Raw genomic sequence first — 17,581 nt, forward strand, 5'->3', positions numbered from 1 at the left:
TCTGTGCTCTCTTATTCTCAATACTTCACTTTGCACTTGGGAAAGTAGAGTTTAAGGAAGTTGAAATCCCAGATTACTGCTCTAAATAAGAATAACTCCAATACACTTGTTCTTAGTTGAAAGTCATGCAATTAACCCTCCTATGATGAAATAGAAAAGACACTCAGATTCAGAAGATCTGACTTCCAAGAGTAAGCAAGTTATGATTGCCTCACTTTCTCCAACTGACTGCACCATGTCAGCAGTATCTTACCGACCTCCTCAAGATGTTATAAAAAATATTTTATTGTTGTTCAGTGATTTCAGTCACTCTTCCTGACTCCATTTGGAGTTTTCTCGGTAAAGGTATTAGAGTTCTGTGTAAATCCCATCTCAACCAAGCTATGTGAGCAATCAAACAATTTTGAGTTACTTAGGCAAGAGAAGGAGGAAAAGAAAGGAGGCAAGTAGGAGTCTAGGTGGAGTAATAATAATATAATAGCATATTATAACATAATATAAAGAAAAAGCAGCTGTGGTAGAGGGAAAAAAATTAGTCAGAAGATCTACATTTAATTCCAAATATGCTACTTATAATATTTGAGTTCATGATCTACTACTTCTCTTTTCTTTACATTCAGCATTCACATCTGTAAAATGAGATGGGGCAGGAGACAGAGTAAGACTAGATCCTTTTCAGCTCTTAAGTGTAAAGATGCTGTGTGGTTCCATGTTGTCCATGCTGATGAAACAATTGGCCTGTTTAGGCCTGTGCAGCAAACTGAAACACTGGATGAAACTTCTGGGAGATGTATGATTAAGATGCTTTGGGATTATTATTTGTGAATTTCCTATCATATTCAGCCTTTACACAGCCCTTGTATAAAACTAAAAGGAACTATCAATCATGAGTTAACATCATAATGTGTAGATCCAAACAATATTTATTTTAAAAGCTTTAAAAGTTTTCTATAATATCAAATAACCAAATAAAAAGTCTAACCAGCTTTAAAAAAAAGTTTTGTCAATTCCTGATATCGGGGCTTTACTTATCTTCCTCCCTAGATTTCAAAAGTCATTAATATCTTCTGAAAAAAATGCTGGAATTTGTTATTTTGTTGTATTTAATTGTTGTTACTTCTTGGTTTGTTTGTTTTTGACCTATTTGCAAACCTGCAATCTGGCAAATAGTGTACATTATTTCCAAAGGGAAATTTTGCTAAAGAGACAAGCATTATTATGTGATATATTTAGAAACACATGGATACAGAATGGAAGATTCTATGTCCTCTCTATCATTGTAGTAAAGGTTGCCCATATCAGAACTGTCCAGATGGTGCCATCAAAGAGAAAGTTGACCCCATGAATGCTTAAAGGCATGTCCATAATGTCTTGTGGCTTTTTAATGAACCATGACCTTAGGATTCATAGCTTTAGGATGCCCCAAACCCACCAGTAATATTTTTTTCTGGATGAAAACATGTCATGGAAAGAAAGGAAACAGCAGAGTGCAGTGGGATGAATGTTGATGAAGACGCCAAGGGCTTACCACTGAATAATCTTGGGCAAATAATGTATCTGGCCACCATTGTCCTCATTTATAAAAGATTTGGACTATATAACGACCAAAGTCTCTGCCAGCTTTGTCCCTAAAAGTTCTGTGCTCTCTTATTCTCAATACTTCACTTTGCACTTGGGAAAGTAGAGTTTAAGGAAGTTGAAATCCCAGATTACTGCTCTAAATAAGAATAACTCCAATACACTTGTTCTTAGTTGAAAGTCATGCAATTAACCCTCCTATGATGAAATAGAAAAGACACTCAGATTCAGAAGATCTGACTTCCAAGAGTAAGCAAGTTATGATTGCCTCACTTTCTCCAACTGACTGCACCATGTCAGCAGTATCTTACCGACCTCCTCAAGATGTTATAAAAAATATTTTATTGTTGTTCAGTGATTTCAGTCACTCTTCCTGACTCCATTTGGAGTTTTCTCGGTAAAGGTATTAGAGTTCTGTGTCATTTCCTTCTCCAGCTCATTTCATAGATGAGGAAACTGAGGCAAACAGGATTAAGTGACTTACCCAGGGTCACACAGCTAAGTGTCTAAGGAGATATTAGAACTCAGGAAGAGAAATCTTCCTGGCTTTAGGGCTGACACGCTGTCATCTATGCTATGTAGTTGCCCAAATGCACAGGTTTTGCTAAGTTCATATAGAATTTTTGTTTGTTTGTTTGTTTTGGGTGGGAGGAACAAAGGGAAATGGACCTGTGATTTCATCACTGCTGAAAGCAAGTGTAAAAACCTCCTTCATCAGTGAATATTAGCAATGAATAGATAATTCTTAAAGTCTTAAAGAGTTTCTTGGAGCAATAAGTTATACAACAGGATCACACAAATAGTATATGTTGAAAATAAGCTAAAACACAAGCTATCCTGACTCTCAGGCCAGGCCTCCTTCCATTATGTCATATTGCTTAGTATAAATAGAATGAGGTAAATGAAACTTTATGTGTAGTTAAAAACCTTAATTGAAGCCAGCCTATACTCACACCTAATGAAAAACTTCAGGAGAGGTACTATAAAACAGTCGTCCCTATCCATAATTTAAGTAAGTATAACTTCCTTATAAATTTAATATAAAATATTCTTTCATTTTAATAATAATAATCATAACCAGTTAGCAGATCATAGCACCTATTTTTTTTAAACAAGGATTCTTAAGAAGCCCAGTGGGAGATCTTCAAGTAGAAGCTAGACGATCTCTTGCCCTGCACATGGTTATAGGAATTATTTTTCAGCTTAATTTGGCTGAGTTTATTCCTAACCATAAAAATTTGGTGATTTTGCAATTATGATCTTTGCTGATCTTAGCTTATATTTCTTTGATCAAGGTAAAATCACAACATTTAGGCCAATTGCACATTCTCCAATTACCTCCTCTATCATTACAAGAATAAAAACCACCTGGATCTTTTGCCTTTCTTCAAACTAAAACCAGGAAAAAAGAAATGTGAGCACGTTTTAAGGGAAATATAAAAATATGTTCAAGCTTTAGATGTGCTAAATGTTAAAAACAAGTTATAAAATAGCATCCCTTGAAAAATACAAATTGATCCTGCTCTCATTTAAAAAATACTGTCACTTCTGTCAGCAAAAGGCATTTGGAGTTGTAACTGAAATATTTTGAGGACACTGAGGCACCATTTGGACTAAAAAAAACCATTTATATAATAAAATATCCGATCTTAATTTATCACTTATCATAGCTCTCCCACTGAGAAACAGCAGAACTTTTTGTATCATATTTTATAGGCCAGATAATACTTAGATACCCACTTGCTTCCTTCCACTTATTTTATAGTCCATGCTTTTCAATTAGTTCACTAAAGAAATACAGGTCAAAGGGTTTTTTCCATATTTTTACTCTCTCAGTAATGTGCAACATGAACATAATTTTAAGAGGAAGTCAGAATAACTTAACACACTAACAATATTAGATTTTAAGATAGGCAAACTTTCAACAATTACCTTCCATTAAATTCAAAAAATTAGCACATTTGTTAATCAAATTAATTAAGTAGCTTTTCAAAATAAAAGCAATGCTTTAAATAAATATATTCTTTTTATAACCATAGAACATATTGTTCTGTCAGAGATAACATACATATTACACTCAAGTACATTATCAGTAAGATGGAATAACAACAGTGACACAGATTCTACCAGGATGGAAGGCTAATTTGTCTCTTCATTGACCTATGTGTCTTCCAAGGTGTGTTAAAAGTACCTTGAAATTGGTTATTTCTCAAAACTTACCCCACTCTTAGACACCTGTATCATTCAATATGCTATCACTTTACAAGAATGCTGTTCTTTTAGCTGGGTGTGGCAGCAGTATACACAAATGCACCCCTGCTACTGGGGAGGCTAAGGCTGGAGGGCTGCTTGAGCTAGGGAGTTCTGAGCTACAGTAGGGCTAAAGGCAATCAGATGTCCACACCAAGTCCAGCACCAGCATAATGAGTTTCTTGAGAGGTTAACCACTAAGTTGTCTAAGGAGGGATGAACTAGTCTGGATTGGAATTTGAGTAGGTCAAAGTTTCCATGACAATAGGCAGTGGAACAGGTTCATGAATGATAACTGAACTTACAGCCTGGGCAAGGTAGAGAGATCTATCTCAACAATAATAATGAGGATGATGATAGCAATAGTGATTCCCTTTATTTAGCGCTATTTCTAGCCTTCCTGGGACTCCATTTTTTCATCTGCAAAACTAGGGGGCTGACCTAGATGACATCTGAGACCCATTCCACCTCTCTATTTACAATCCTGTAACTTTTACAGCAATCAGGCACTCTTCATTAAAATTCTTATGAAGATACACTCAATGGCTCCTCATTGATCATACAAATCTATCTCATGGCTCATGGTTTATAAAGTTTAAGAACTTTCTGAAATTTCAGAACTCCTAAATATCATTTCTGCATTAAAATCCTAATGGCAAACAGCTTTCACTGTGTTACCAAGGCCCTCTTTGGTGGCCATTATTTCACTCTTGATTGCTTTGTCCACTGAAGTTACAGGTGTTCATTAGTCTCAGGTGCATTACTTCCCTGAATTCTAATAAATGAATTTTTAAAAAATAAATTTCAAACAGCAATGGCTGAATGCAATGGCTTTGGTGATCTATCCATAAATTCTGCTGGTTTATTATTGTTTTTATTGATTCACATTGATAGTGTGATTCAGAGAATTTATTCTAATTTATATTTTAAGCTATCAAAACATCTATCTATTGATAAATTTGGCTTCCTTCAACAATAAGATATATTAAGAGCTCTCAATTAAATGACAAAAGCAAGAAAGTAAAATAAGGTAAAAACCTAGTTACAAGAAATACTCTTCAGAATTTCAAAATTAACAGATATTAGAACACTGGGAGAAAAATAAGTTAGTACATGGAGATGCAACATATAATAGATTTTATCCAATCTCTCCTTCAGATGCATACACCTGTGTACATAAACACACAGAACTTTGATCTATTTTAAAACATGGCTACAAAAAGTTTTAACTTAGATAAATTAACCACAATTAAATACTGACATTGTGAAAAATCTGTGTACTTCCAACACCCTAGAGAGGGCATTCTTTGTGAAATTCTAAATGCTCTAAAAAACAGTTTCAAGTCCTTGACCCAAAGGACAAGCCCAGTAGTTGTGCCTCAGTTTAGAGCCTTCCATTCTCATCTCCAGTTTCCTTCTCCTCAATTGCCTCGAGGCTTCTCTTGCTCTTTGCTTCAGCACCACCAGCAGCTGCTTTGCTCAAGCCACAGGACAAACATGCTAGTTGTATCTGCTTCATGTTCTCCAGGGCTTCATTCTTGGCATTCTTCAACAGATCACTTTGTCCCTGTACATGTGCGCAAATATGAACAAAGAAGAAATTAGGAATGAGAAATAATATTTTCAACATGAAATAATTCAAATTTTCTCATGCTATTACTTAGATAAATGAATCACAGGCTCATTCTCCCTAAACATATATTCCATGTATTTTAAAATAAGAATATATTATTTAAGCCTAAAACCTCACTAATCCCTTACACCTATGCTATTCCTCCTCCAATCCACCTACTGAACTCCCTTAGTTTCCTTTAAGTTCCAACTAAAATCCTTTTTTTATTGGAAGTCTCTCCAGCCTTCTATATTCTACTGGATTTTTTTGTTAATTATTTCCTCTTTATCCTTTCTATGCATTGTTTACATATTGTCTCTCTAATTAGACGGTAAGCTCCTTTTGAACAGGAACTGCTTTTTGCCTCTTTTTGTATATCAAGTGCTTATCACAGCCTGGCAAATAGTAGACTCTTAATAAAAGGATGATTGATTAAGATTCCTGAGTTACTCTGTGTGTGTGTGTGTGTGTGTGTGTGTGTGTGTGTGTGTGTGTGTACATACACATATATGATACAAACATTTATATATTTGCACACATGAATGTATATTTTATATATATATGTATGTTTAACATATATATATATTATATAATGAGAGTTTGGTATACATGAAATGTGCATAATAGTATGTATATTTGATGTATATTTGTATATAAACATGACACATGTAATTACTATATATGTACATATAAAATAAATAGTATATGTTCTATATTGTTTGACATATGTAATAAGGTTGATATATTATGTATGATAAATATAAATAGTGATATATATGTATATAATATGTTTGCGATATATACACATATTATATGTGTTTGATATATTGTGTAATATATGGTATATTTCATATAGATTATGTTTGATATATGTATTTTATATATGTATACATAATGGGTATTTAACATATACTGTGTGTTTGATATGTATTTATATGTTTGATACATTGTATATTTTTATGTATACATATATAGAGTATGTATATTTGATATATATTGTATTTTACATATAGTATGAGCCTTTGATATATATAAATAATCACTAAAGAGCATTACAGGAAGATCTGAGTTCAAATCCAGCCTCAGATACTTATAAGCTGTATGACCCCAGAAGATGCTCCACAAAAAGGTATTGGAATAGAACTTTAATGGAAACTTATATGTATTCATACACATACATACACAGAATATGCTTCATGCATAAATTACCTTGCTCCTTTACCTTCTGCCTCTAGGAATCCTTAACTCCATATACACCTCACTCTAGGAGATATCTCCTAGAAAAGCCTTTCCTGTTGCCCTCCAATTAGTAAGGTTTCCTCCATACACAGGAAATTATTTTGTATTTAATATAAAATATATACATATACATATATTTTGTGATTATTAAACATGTTTCCTTCCAAAATGGTGTAAACCATTTGAGAAGCTACAGATTATTTTCTCTTTTGTTCTTGCCCAGTGTTAGCAAAGAGAAGACGCAATAAATAAATCCTCATTTAGGCAAAGTGGAATTAAAGAAGAGCGCTGAATTTGGAATCAGAAAGATCTTTAGAATTTCAAATTTAATAGAAATTAGAAAACTGGGAGGGGAATAACTTAGTACATGGGGATCAACATACAATAGATCTGTCTCCTTCATGTGCACACAACTATGTACACAAACACTCAGAGCTCTTATCTGTTTTAAAACATGGCTACAAAAGGGTTTAACTTAGATAAATTAACCATAATTAAATACTAATATTGTGAAATAATCAGTGTACTTCCATCACCCTACAGAGGGCATTCTTTGTGAAATTCTATATGCACTATGTGAAATCCCACCTTAGACACTTTCTAGGTATGTGACCCTAGGCAAATCTCTTAACAGCTTCATGCCTCAGTTTCCTAGAATGAATGGATTGTACTTCAAATTCTCATCCAAGTCTAAATCTATGCTTCTTTGATGCTATGAGTTCCTCCAGAATGTTTCTGGATAATAAGACAAGTCAGAGAGCCCCTGCCTCAATCATCTTTGTATCTGCACCTATTCCAAATGGTGTTTATAAAAGACAAAAAGCATGAATGATAAAAACACACATACTGGTTTCAAGCAAAGATATCTCTCATACATGGACTATTAAAAATGCATTCCAAATAAACTTCACCCTGAATTTTTTGATTATTGTGTTTTCTAAATTTGGAAATATTCTCAGAAGGAAGAACAGTGTCATATTTCCAGTGACTGCTAAAGTATATAAGATACTAAAATCTATATTACACATACATATTTTCTCTCCACTATCCTGTAAATATTTAATATTTCTAAAGCTTCTTAATTACAAATTAATTGACCAATGCATCACCAGACTTTTCTCTTGGCCACCAATCAGCAGTATGTGTGCTCAAGCACCAGACTGTGCCAGTTCTGGTAAACAGAAGTCAGTTTCTCTAGAAAACAATAGCAAATTGGGGAAAACAATTTGTACCAGCTCACAAGAACATGACGGCATCACCTCCTGATAACCCAGGAGACAAAACGTCCTTGCTGCATAACACAGGGAGAAAAAATAGAAAAGGCAGAAGCTAAAAGAGGAAGGACTAAAGGCAGTCAATACTAATGACATACTACCCAGGATTAAACATGAAGCACTCCTGAAAGAATTTTAATGCCTTTTTTTTAAAAGGAGCCACAAAATGTCAGGTCATATTCTCAACAGCCACAGATTGATAATTGACTAACTGTCCATTCTCCTTTCCCCACTCCTAATCTTCACTCCCAATAATAATTGGACTCAAGCAAAATAGTAAAAATAGTATGGGTACCATTTGCTCATCCCAACTAATTCTTCCTTTTTAGTGACTCTCTTTTCTACCAGTATGAACCCAGGAGCATGTGATCCCTGACCCCCCCAAAAAAAAATGCTACTATAAATATTTGGTACTAATGGAGGATTTCTTTTTTTTTTTTTTTTAAAGACCTCCTTGGAGTATATACCTATAGTGAAATTCTGCATGCCAAAACTTTGGACATTTTAGTGATTCTATTTTCAAATTTTCAAATTACTTTCCAGAATGGCTTTGTCAATTCAAAGATCCACTAACAATGTGCTAATGTGATTGTCTTTTTACAACCTTTCCAACATTAACTAATTCTGATTTTTGACCATCTTCTGTGATATGTAATCTTAAATGAACCCTTCCTGCTTCATTCCTATTTTACTATCTCCCTAGTTCAATCCTCGCCCTGGCAATTTCAAAACTTTAGCTCCTAATCCCACAAACTATCTCCACCCATCCAACCTTCCTGAATAGATTAAGGGCAACCTACATGAGTATTCCTATCTCTATTGCTCTGTTCCTCTATTCATTTTTAAAAACAAGATCTTCCTATTTGAGTAGCATGTGGATAGAGCATTGTGTCTGGAGTCAGAAAGATCTGAGTTCAAATCTAAGTAAAACATTAACTAGTTATGTGAACCGGGGAAAGTCACTTTACTGCTGCCTCAGTTTCCTCATCCATATATCAGAGGTGATGATAGCACCTAACTCCTAGAATTTTTGTGTGTATCAAAAAGAAGCAATAATGGTAAAGTGCTTAAAATAGTGCCTGGCATGTAGCAAGTGCTATAAAAATAGTAATTATTTTGGTTATCTCACTCAAGCTAGAAGTGAAGTAATCTCTTATGGGCTCAATCTTACTGCTAATCATCATAGAAGCTTTGACCTCCTTCATTTATGACCTGGGTCAGTTCACCTTTTTTCTATATTCCTAGGCATCTCCTGAGGGCTCCATATCCCCAGAGGCTAACCATATTAGTGCCAGACTTAGTTATGGCATGTAATCAGCTTTGGCCCTACAGAAGCTCAGAAATCTTGAACTTCAACAATTTATCAGCTTCAGCCTCCCCCAGAGTCAAGGATTATAGGCAAGCATCACTACACCTGGATTCTAAGTCTTTTTCTATTTTATCTTCCTACTTCTTGCCAAAATCCACATATAGGCCTTGGAGCCTTCTCTTTTCTGGAAGCCATAATGTTTGGGGACCAAGAAAGCTAAGCCACCATATTTCCCTTCCCAACATCAAGTCCCCTAAGGTGCAAAAAGTTACCCCTTTCAAGTTGACCTACTCTTTCTATCTCAATTCCCAGATCTCCTGGGAACCCTCCTAACAGTTTTTGGTTTCAGACACAGCCAGAATCCAATTACGTATGGACACCTTTGCTTCATCCTTCTGCTGGTTCTCATCCTTCTACATGGAATCCTTAGTTTCTGATTCCCCCTTTTATGGAGAAATTGCTTGAGGGACTCCAATTTTTTTTTTTTATTATTATTGACAAAACATATGCATGGGTAATTTTTCAACATTGACCCTGGCAAAAACTTCTATTCCAACTTTTCCTCTCCTTCCCTCTAGATGGCAGGTAGTTCCATACATGTTAAATATGTTAAAGTATATGTTAAATACAGTATATGTATACATATTTATATAGTTATCTTGCTTCTCAAAAAAGATCGGATCTAGAAAGAAGGTAAAAAAAAAACAGAGACAGAAAACAAAAATGCAAGCAAACAATAACAGAAGGCATGGAAATGCTATATTGTGGTCCACATTCATTTCCCATAGTTCTCTCTCTGGGTGTAGCTGATTCTCTTCATTACTGAACAATTGGAACTGGTTTGGATCATCTCATTATTGAAGAGAGCCACATCCATCAGAATTGATCATCATATAGTATTGTTGTTGAAGTGTATAATGATCTCCTGGTTCTGCTCATTTCACTTAGCATCAGTTCACATAAGTCTCTCCAGGCCTCTATGAAATCATCCTGATGGTCAATATTATTCAAGAACAAGAATATTCCATAACATTCATATATCACAATTTATTCAGCCATTCTCCAATTAGTGGGCATCCATTCAATTTCTAGTTTCTAGCCACTATGAAAAGGGCTGCCACAAACAATTTGGCATATACGGATCCCTTTCCCTTCTTTAATATCTCTTTGGGATATAAGCCCAGTAGTAACACTGCTGGATCAAAGGGTATGCACAGTTTGATAACTTTTTGAGCATAGTTCCAAATTGCTCTCCAGAATGATTGGATCCAATCACAACTCCACCAATAATGCATTGGTGTGCCAGTTTTCCCACATCCCCTCCAGCATCTGTTACTATCTTTTCCTGAAGGGACTCCAACTTTAAATAATGACAATACAATACAAATTACTCAATTAGCACTTAAGAGGAAACAATTTACCATTCTCAGCAAATTTTCAGATTCACCCTAAACATTGATTATTTGCACTTTTTCCAAATTCTGAGAAAATAGAATATAGATAAACTTTGTGTGTAACTACATAAATCAATTGTTCCCCCCAAAACAAATATGAAAAATGAATGCTGGATAAAATTATTTTGATACCCAAGGAAGGTCCATAGAAAGGAAAATTAAGTTTGATCCAAGAGAAAACTTGAAAATGTGTACCTCATTTCCTTCCCCTCTTTGAAGATGTGACTGTGGAATATTATACATACTATCAGAAATAATTGATTGGTTTTGCTTAACTATAATTTTTTCCTATTTAAAAAAAGCCATCTTGTCTGCAAAGATTTCATGAAAGATTTTGTCAAATGCTTTGCTGAAATTCAGGTCTACTAAATCTATGTCATTCCCTTGATCTAACAGTCTAGGAATCCTCATAGAAAAGCAAATGAGATTAGAGTGCCATGGCCTAATCTTGATGACAATGTAGTAACTCCTAAAAATCAATTTTTTAAATGCACACAAGAGATTCTTTTAATAAGACATCCTGGAATTGCACTAGGGATTGAAGTCACACTCACTTCAATATGTTACTCACTTACTAACTACTTTAGATGTAGTTTCTGTGAATCTACTTTACCTGTACACAATGTAAGTAACTAGGTCCTCCCTTACTATCTTCTCTATGATGACTTGCCCCTCAGCTGAATGTGATACCTCCTTCCCTGTGTGGGAAGAGCAAAAGTCAGTGTATTCAAAGATACACCCCCCTCTACTATGACCTGAAACATTTTATAACTTGTACTAGATTTATCCAAGTACATGTCTTGCTCCTTCTCCTAAACTGTACATTCCTTGAGGGTAGGAACTGTATTAATTTTGTACCTTAAGCATATAGTATAGTCTTTTAGTCACAGTAGGTGGTTAACAAATGTTTGCTGAATTGAATTCTGTACTTTTGAAATGAAATAAGATTTAAAAGTTCATCTTAATGTTACAAGAATTGTGAATTTGACACAGAGATAAGATAAAGATGACAATGAGAGAGCTCAGGTCAATAGATTCAGTGAGACAAAACTATTAGTCACACAAGCTTTTTAGTACCATTTTTTCCAATATTTAGATCTGGGTATGGAGAACTAGGCTTTGACAGGTTCATTCCCGTTTTAAGCTCCCTTCTTCTGCTTGCTCTTCCTCTTACTCCATAAATGAATCCTTCTCACCTATCTGGCCATTTATTCAAGATGGAGCCTTGTCCTTGCCTCCTGATTCCTTGAGAATTATCTTGAGAAATATCTTTCTCTTCTCAGGCTTCAGAATGCAAAAAGCCTGAAATCACATTCTTAGGGGTTTTAAGGTTCCAAATCCCTAAAATATCTGACTCTTTGTTAACATTGGCCTAATCTAAATATTCTGATTTTTTTTTAATATTTCACTAGTTTCCTATAACAGTTGGTATGATCCCTGTTTGTGAAATTGACTTCCCTATCTAAAATCCTATAGAATACTTGGGAATCAATTTGGCTTCATGGATTCTTGATCTGTGAATAGAGTTTTAAAAATATATGAACTTGTATGGGAAATTCAGCATCTCCTATAATACTTAAAAACATTATTCTGAAGTGTCCATTAGCTTCACTAAAGTGTCAGGGGATTCCATGACACAAAATGATTAAGAATTTTATCCACATATAGGCCTTGGAGCCTTCTCTTTTCTGGAAGCCATAATGTTTGGGGACCAAGAAAGCTAAGCCACCATATTTCCCTTCCCAACATCAAGTCCCCTAAGATGCAAAAAGTTACCCCTTTCAAGTTGACCTACTCTTTCTATCTCAATTCCCAGATCTCCTGGGAACCCTCCTAACAGTTTTTGGTTTCAGACACAGCCAGAATCCAATTACATATGGACACTTTTGCTTCATCCTTCTGCTGGTTCTCATCCTTCTACATGGAATCCTTAGTTTCTGATTCCCCCTTTTATGGAGAAATTGCTTGAGGGACTCCAATTTTTTTATTATTATTATTGACAAAACATATGCATGGGTAATTTTTCAACATTGACCCTGGCAAAAACTTCTATTCCAACTTTTCCTCTCCTTCCCTCTAGATGGCAGGTAGTTCCATACATGTTAAATATGTTAAAGTATATGTTAAATACAGTATATATATATACATATTTATATAGTTATCTTGCTTCTCAAAAAAGATCGGATCTAGAAAGAAGGTAAAAAAAAAAAACAGAAACGGAAAACAAAAATGCAAGCAAACAATAACAGAAGGCATGGAAATGCTATATTGTGGTCCATATTCATTTCCTATAGTTCTCTCTCTGGGTGTAGCTGATTCTCTTCATTACTGAACAATTGGAACTGGTTTGGATCATCTCATTATTGAAGAGAGCCACATCCATCAGAATTGATCATCATATAGTATTGTTGTTGAAGTGTATAATGATCTCCTGGTTCTGCTCATTTCACTTAGCATCAGTTCACATAAGTCTCTCTAGGCCTCTATGAAATCATCCTGATGGTCAATATTATTCAAGAACAAGAATATTCCATTATATTCATATATCACAATTTATTCAGCCATTCTCCAATTAGTGGGCATCCATTCAATTTCTAGTTTCTAGCCACTATGAAAAGGGCTTCCACAAACAATTTGGCATATACGGATCCCTTTCCCTTCTTTAATATCTCTTTGGGATATAAGCCCAGTAGTAACACTGCTGGATCAAAGGGTATGCACAGTTTGATAACTTTTTGAGCATAGTTCCAAATTGCTCTCCAGAATGATTGGATCCAATCACAATTCCACCAACAATGCATTGGTGTGCCAGTTTTCCCACATCCCCTCCAGCATCTGTTACTATCTTTTCCTGAAGGGACTCCAACTTTAAATAATGACAATACAATACAAATTACTCAATTAGCACTTAAGAGGAAACAATTTACCATTCTCAGCAAATTTTCAGATTCACCCTAAACATTGATTATTTGCACTTTTTCCAAATTCTGAGAAAATAGAATATAGATAAACTTTGTGTGTAACTACATAAATCAATTGTTCCCCCCAAAACAAATATGAAAAATGAATGCTGGATAAAATTATTTTGGTACCCAAGGAAGATCCATAGAAAGGAAAATTAAGTTTGATCCAAGAGAAGACTTGAAAATGTGTACCTCATTTCCTTCCCCTCTTTGAAGATGTGACTGTGGAATATTATACATACTATCAGAAATAATTGATTGGTTTTGCTTAACTATAATTTTTTCCTATTTAAAAAAAAATCTTTTTTTTTTTTTTTACAAAGAATTCCTCACTGGGTAAAGAAAGGTAAGATTCAGAAAAGACAATAATATAAAATCAAAATAAATCAATAAAAAGATTTTTCAAAATAAATCTATTCAAGAATATGATAAGAATGCAAAAGAATACATAAGCCTGAAAGAGAAATAGCTAATAATGCTAACTATAAGCACCCCGCTATTGATACATAAATGTCTCTCTTTACTATAAGTATCCCTTGCTTCAAGTAGAACAGCAGGTTCCTCTGGTCTTACACCTCACCTAGAGTTCCCCCCACTATCTGCAGCCCTCTACAAGTCCCTTCCATTCTAAATAAATTAAGATATATATTTTTAATAATATGGTAAGGGAGTCAGAGATTCTTATCATTAGAATGTAAGTTAGTTGAGGGCTGGAACTATTTTTTTCCTTTTCTTAATATGACGCCAAATACATAGTTATTGGTTAAGTGATTGACAGTTCTACATAACTCCTGAAGTCATTCCCATCTCAAAGATTTGAATTGTACTGCTCTTAGAACTAGAAGTTGCCTCATTGCTTCTTGAAATACTATAATTTTAGATGGCTTTGTAATAGTATTAACCTCTTAGGAGATGGAGGGAGAAAAATGCTTGTTCCTTGTGGAGACCACTATGTCTGCACCTACACCTATAATCCTCCAGAGACCTCCTTCCGTCACAATTTTATGAGGGGAAGGCTGGGACTCCCTAAAGGATAAAATACCCTTCTTCCTGTGATTTCACCAATAGTATAACTGTCTTCTGTAACTTTGCTACTTCCCAGTCAGCAACAGAATTTGTCCCAGGCTCAGTGGTTATGGCCTTAACTTATTGATTCTAGCTGACCACCCCCCATTTTTAGAGTGTTCTCCTTTCTCATTTCCATTATTCAAAACTCTTCTCTTCCTTACAAGCTCACTTTACAAACTTACCTCTTCTGTTACCCTACCTATTATCCTACCTAAAAAATTCTCTTTCTCTTTAAATATACTTAAAAGTCTTTGACTTTATCCCTTTTGACTCCATTACACTCAGTCATATCTTATGGCTATCTGTACACATGTTCTATCATTACCAGTAAAATATGAATTCCTTTAGAGCAAAGCCTGCCTTGTTTTAAAAAATCTATTCCCAGAACCTAATAAAAATGATTTGCACAGAGTAGAGACTTCATAAATGGTTGTTTAATAGCCTAACTGGTTTCTCTACACCCTCAAATCCATTAATGCAATACTCCCAGATGAATCTTTCAGTACTGAGCTCTGATCACATCATTTTACTATTCAAAAACTTTCAGAAACTTATCTAATAAAATCTAAATTCACAAGTTAGTCATCCAAAGTCCTTCAAAGTTCAACTAAAAAATGCAATGGAGAGAAACGCAGGCCTGACATCAAGAAGATTTCAGTACAAACTAGTTATCTGATGCAGAGCAAGTCCCTTAATCTGTTTACCTAAGTTTCCTCATCTATAAAATGGGAATAATAATAGCACCTACATCCCAGAGTTGTTGTAAGGATAGAAAGAGATATTTGTAGATGTTTAGCATATTGCCTGGCATATTTAGTGTCTACATAAATATTAGCTATTTAAGTGGTAGTAGTAGTAGTAGTAGTAGTAGTAGTAGTAGTAGTAGTAGTAATAGTAGCAGCAGCAGTAGTAGTAGTAGTAGTAGCAGCAGTAGTGGTAGTAGTAATAATAGTAATAGTAGCATTAGTAGTAGTAGTAGTAGTAGTAATAGTTGTAGAAGTAGTAGTAATAGTAGTAGTAGTAGTAGTAGCAGTAGTAGTAGGAGGAGGAGGAGGAGGAATAGTAGCAGCAGCAGCAGCAGCAGCAGCAGCAGCAGTAGTAGTAGTAGTAGTATGAGGCTCTCAGACTAATCTCATACTACTCCTTTTTAGATCTCCTGTAACTTCTTCCAAAAAAGACTATTCCATAACCTCTGAAGGAATCCCATGTTTTCCTGTGTCTGTGCCTTGAGTGATTTTGTTGAGCTACATCATTATGGAATTCCAGCTCTATCTGTGGAAATTCTTCCCATGTTTCAAAATTCCAGACTAAATATCACCTCCTCCATAAAATCTTGTTTGCTCTAGGGGCTTATGCTCTTTATCCCTCTTAGAAACTTTCATAAAACATGTACCTCTCTTTCCATATCCATGATTTTCATAGAATCATTAACTTTGAGTTAGAAGAAATCTTTATCAAGTCCAACTCCTTTAATTTATAGAAGAGGAAACTGAGGCTGAGAGAAGCTAACTATCTTTCTCCAAGGAATAATAAATGTCTGAGGCAAAATTTGAGCTCAGGTGCTTTTGGCTGAAGTCCCAGTGCTCCCTTTATCATTCTACTATTCAGATCAATTCAGTTCAATTTTTATTCAAGCATTTATTAAATACCTACTATGTGCAATGTTCTAAGCTAGATGCTGAAGATACAAAAACAAAAGTAGCAATGTCCCTGCTCCCAAGGAACTAATATTCTCCTGGAAAGATATAGCTTAATAAGGGAAAATAGACAGGACCTCAATTTAAAGTAATCTCAACTGAGGAAAAGGATCAGGGGTATCAGGAAAGGTCTCATGCAGGTTATACTCGTCACTAACGAAGAGGAAATTAGAGCAATAATTAGGAGTTACTTTGCCCAACTTTATGCCAATAAATTCGACAACTTAAATGAAATAGAAGAATAACTACATAAATCAATTGTTCCCCCCAAAACAAATATGAAAAATGAATGCTGGATAAAATTATTTTGGTACCCAAGGAAGATCCATAGAAAGGAAAATTAAGTTTGATCCAAGAGAAGACTTGAAAATGTGTACCTCATTTCCTTCCCCTCTTTGAAGATGTGACTGTGGAATATTATACATACTATCAGAAATAATTGATTGGTTTTGCTTAACTATAATTTTTTCCTATTTAAAAAAAAATCTTTTTTTTTTTTTTTTACAAAGAATTCCTCACTGGGTAAAGAAAGGTAAGATTCAGAAAAGACAATAATATAAAATCAAAATTAATCAATAAAAAGATTTTTCAAAATAAATTTATTCAAGAATATGATAAGAATGTAAAAGAATACATAAGCCTGAAAGAGAAATAGCTAATAATGCTAACTATAAGCACCCCGCTATTGATACATAAATGTCTCTCTTTACTATAAGTATCCCTTGCTTCAAGTAGAACAGCAGGTTCCCTCTGGTCTAACACCTCACCTAGAGTTCTCCCCACTATCTGCGGCCCTCTACAAGTCCCTTCCATACTAAATAAATTAAGATATATATATTTTAATAATGTGGTAAGGGAGTCAGAGATTCTTATCATTAGAATGTAAGTTAGTTGAGGGCTGGAACTATTTTTTTCCTTTTCTTAATATGACGCCAAATACATAGTTATTGGTTAAGTGATTGACAATTCTACATAACTCCTGAAGTCATTCCCATCTCAAAGATTTGAATTGTACTGCTCTTAGAACTAGAAGTTGCCTCATTGCTTCTTGAAATACTATAATTTTAGATGGCTTTGTAATAGTATTAACCTCTTAGGAGATGGAGGGAGAAAAATGCTTGTTCCTTGTGGAGACCA

At 34.6% G+C, this 17,581-nt stretch overlaps 1 protein-coding gene across 1 annotated transcript in view; it reads right to left on the bottom strand.

The window, feature by feature from the left end:
- Nucleotides 1-962: 962 nt before the first annotated feature.
- PLCL1 (phospholipase C like 1 (inactive)) overlaps nucleotides 963-17,581 on the bottom strand; it is a 423,749-nt gene continuing 407,130 nt past the window's right edge. Inside the window, exon 6 of the mRNA XM_051985927.1 lies at nucleotides 963-5,395. Within this exon, the coding sequence (XP_051841887.1) occupies nucleotides 5,213-5,395 (183 nt within the window). The 3' untranslated portion in view covers nucleotides 963-5,212. The remainder of the gene's footprint in view (nucleotides 5,396-17,581) is intronic.

Source organism: Antechinus flavipes, chromosome 3 (genome assembly GCF_016432865.1).
Source record: "Antechinus flavipes isolate AdamAnt ecotype Samford, QLD, Australia chromosome 3, AdamAnt_v2, whole genome shotgun sequence".
NCBI classification, from domain to species: domain Eukaryota; kingdom Metazoa; phylum Chordata; class Mammalia; order Dasyuromorphia; family Dasyuridae; genus Antechinus; species Antechinus flavipes.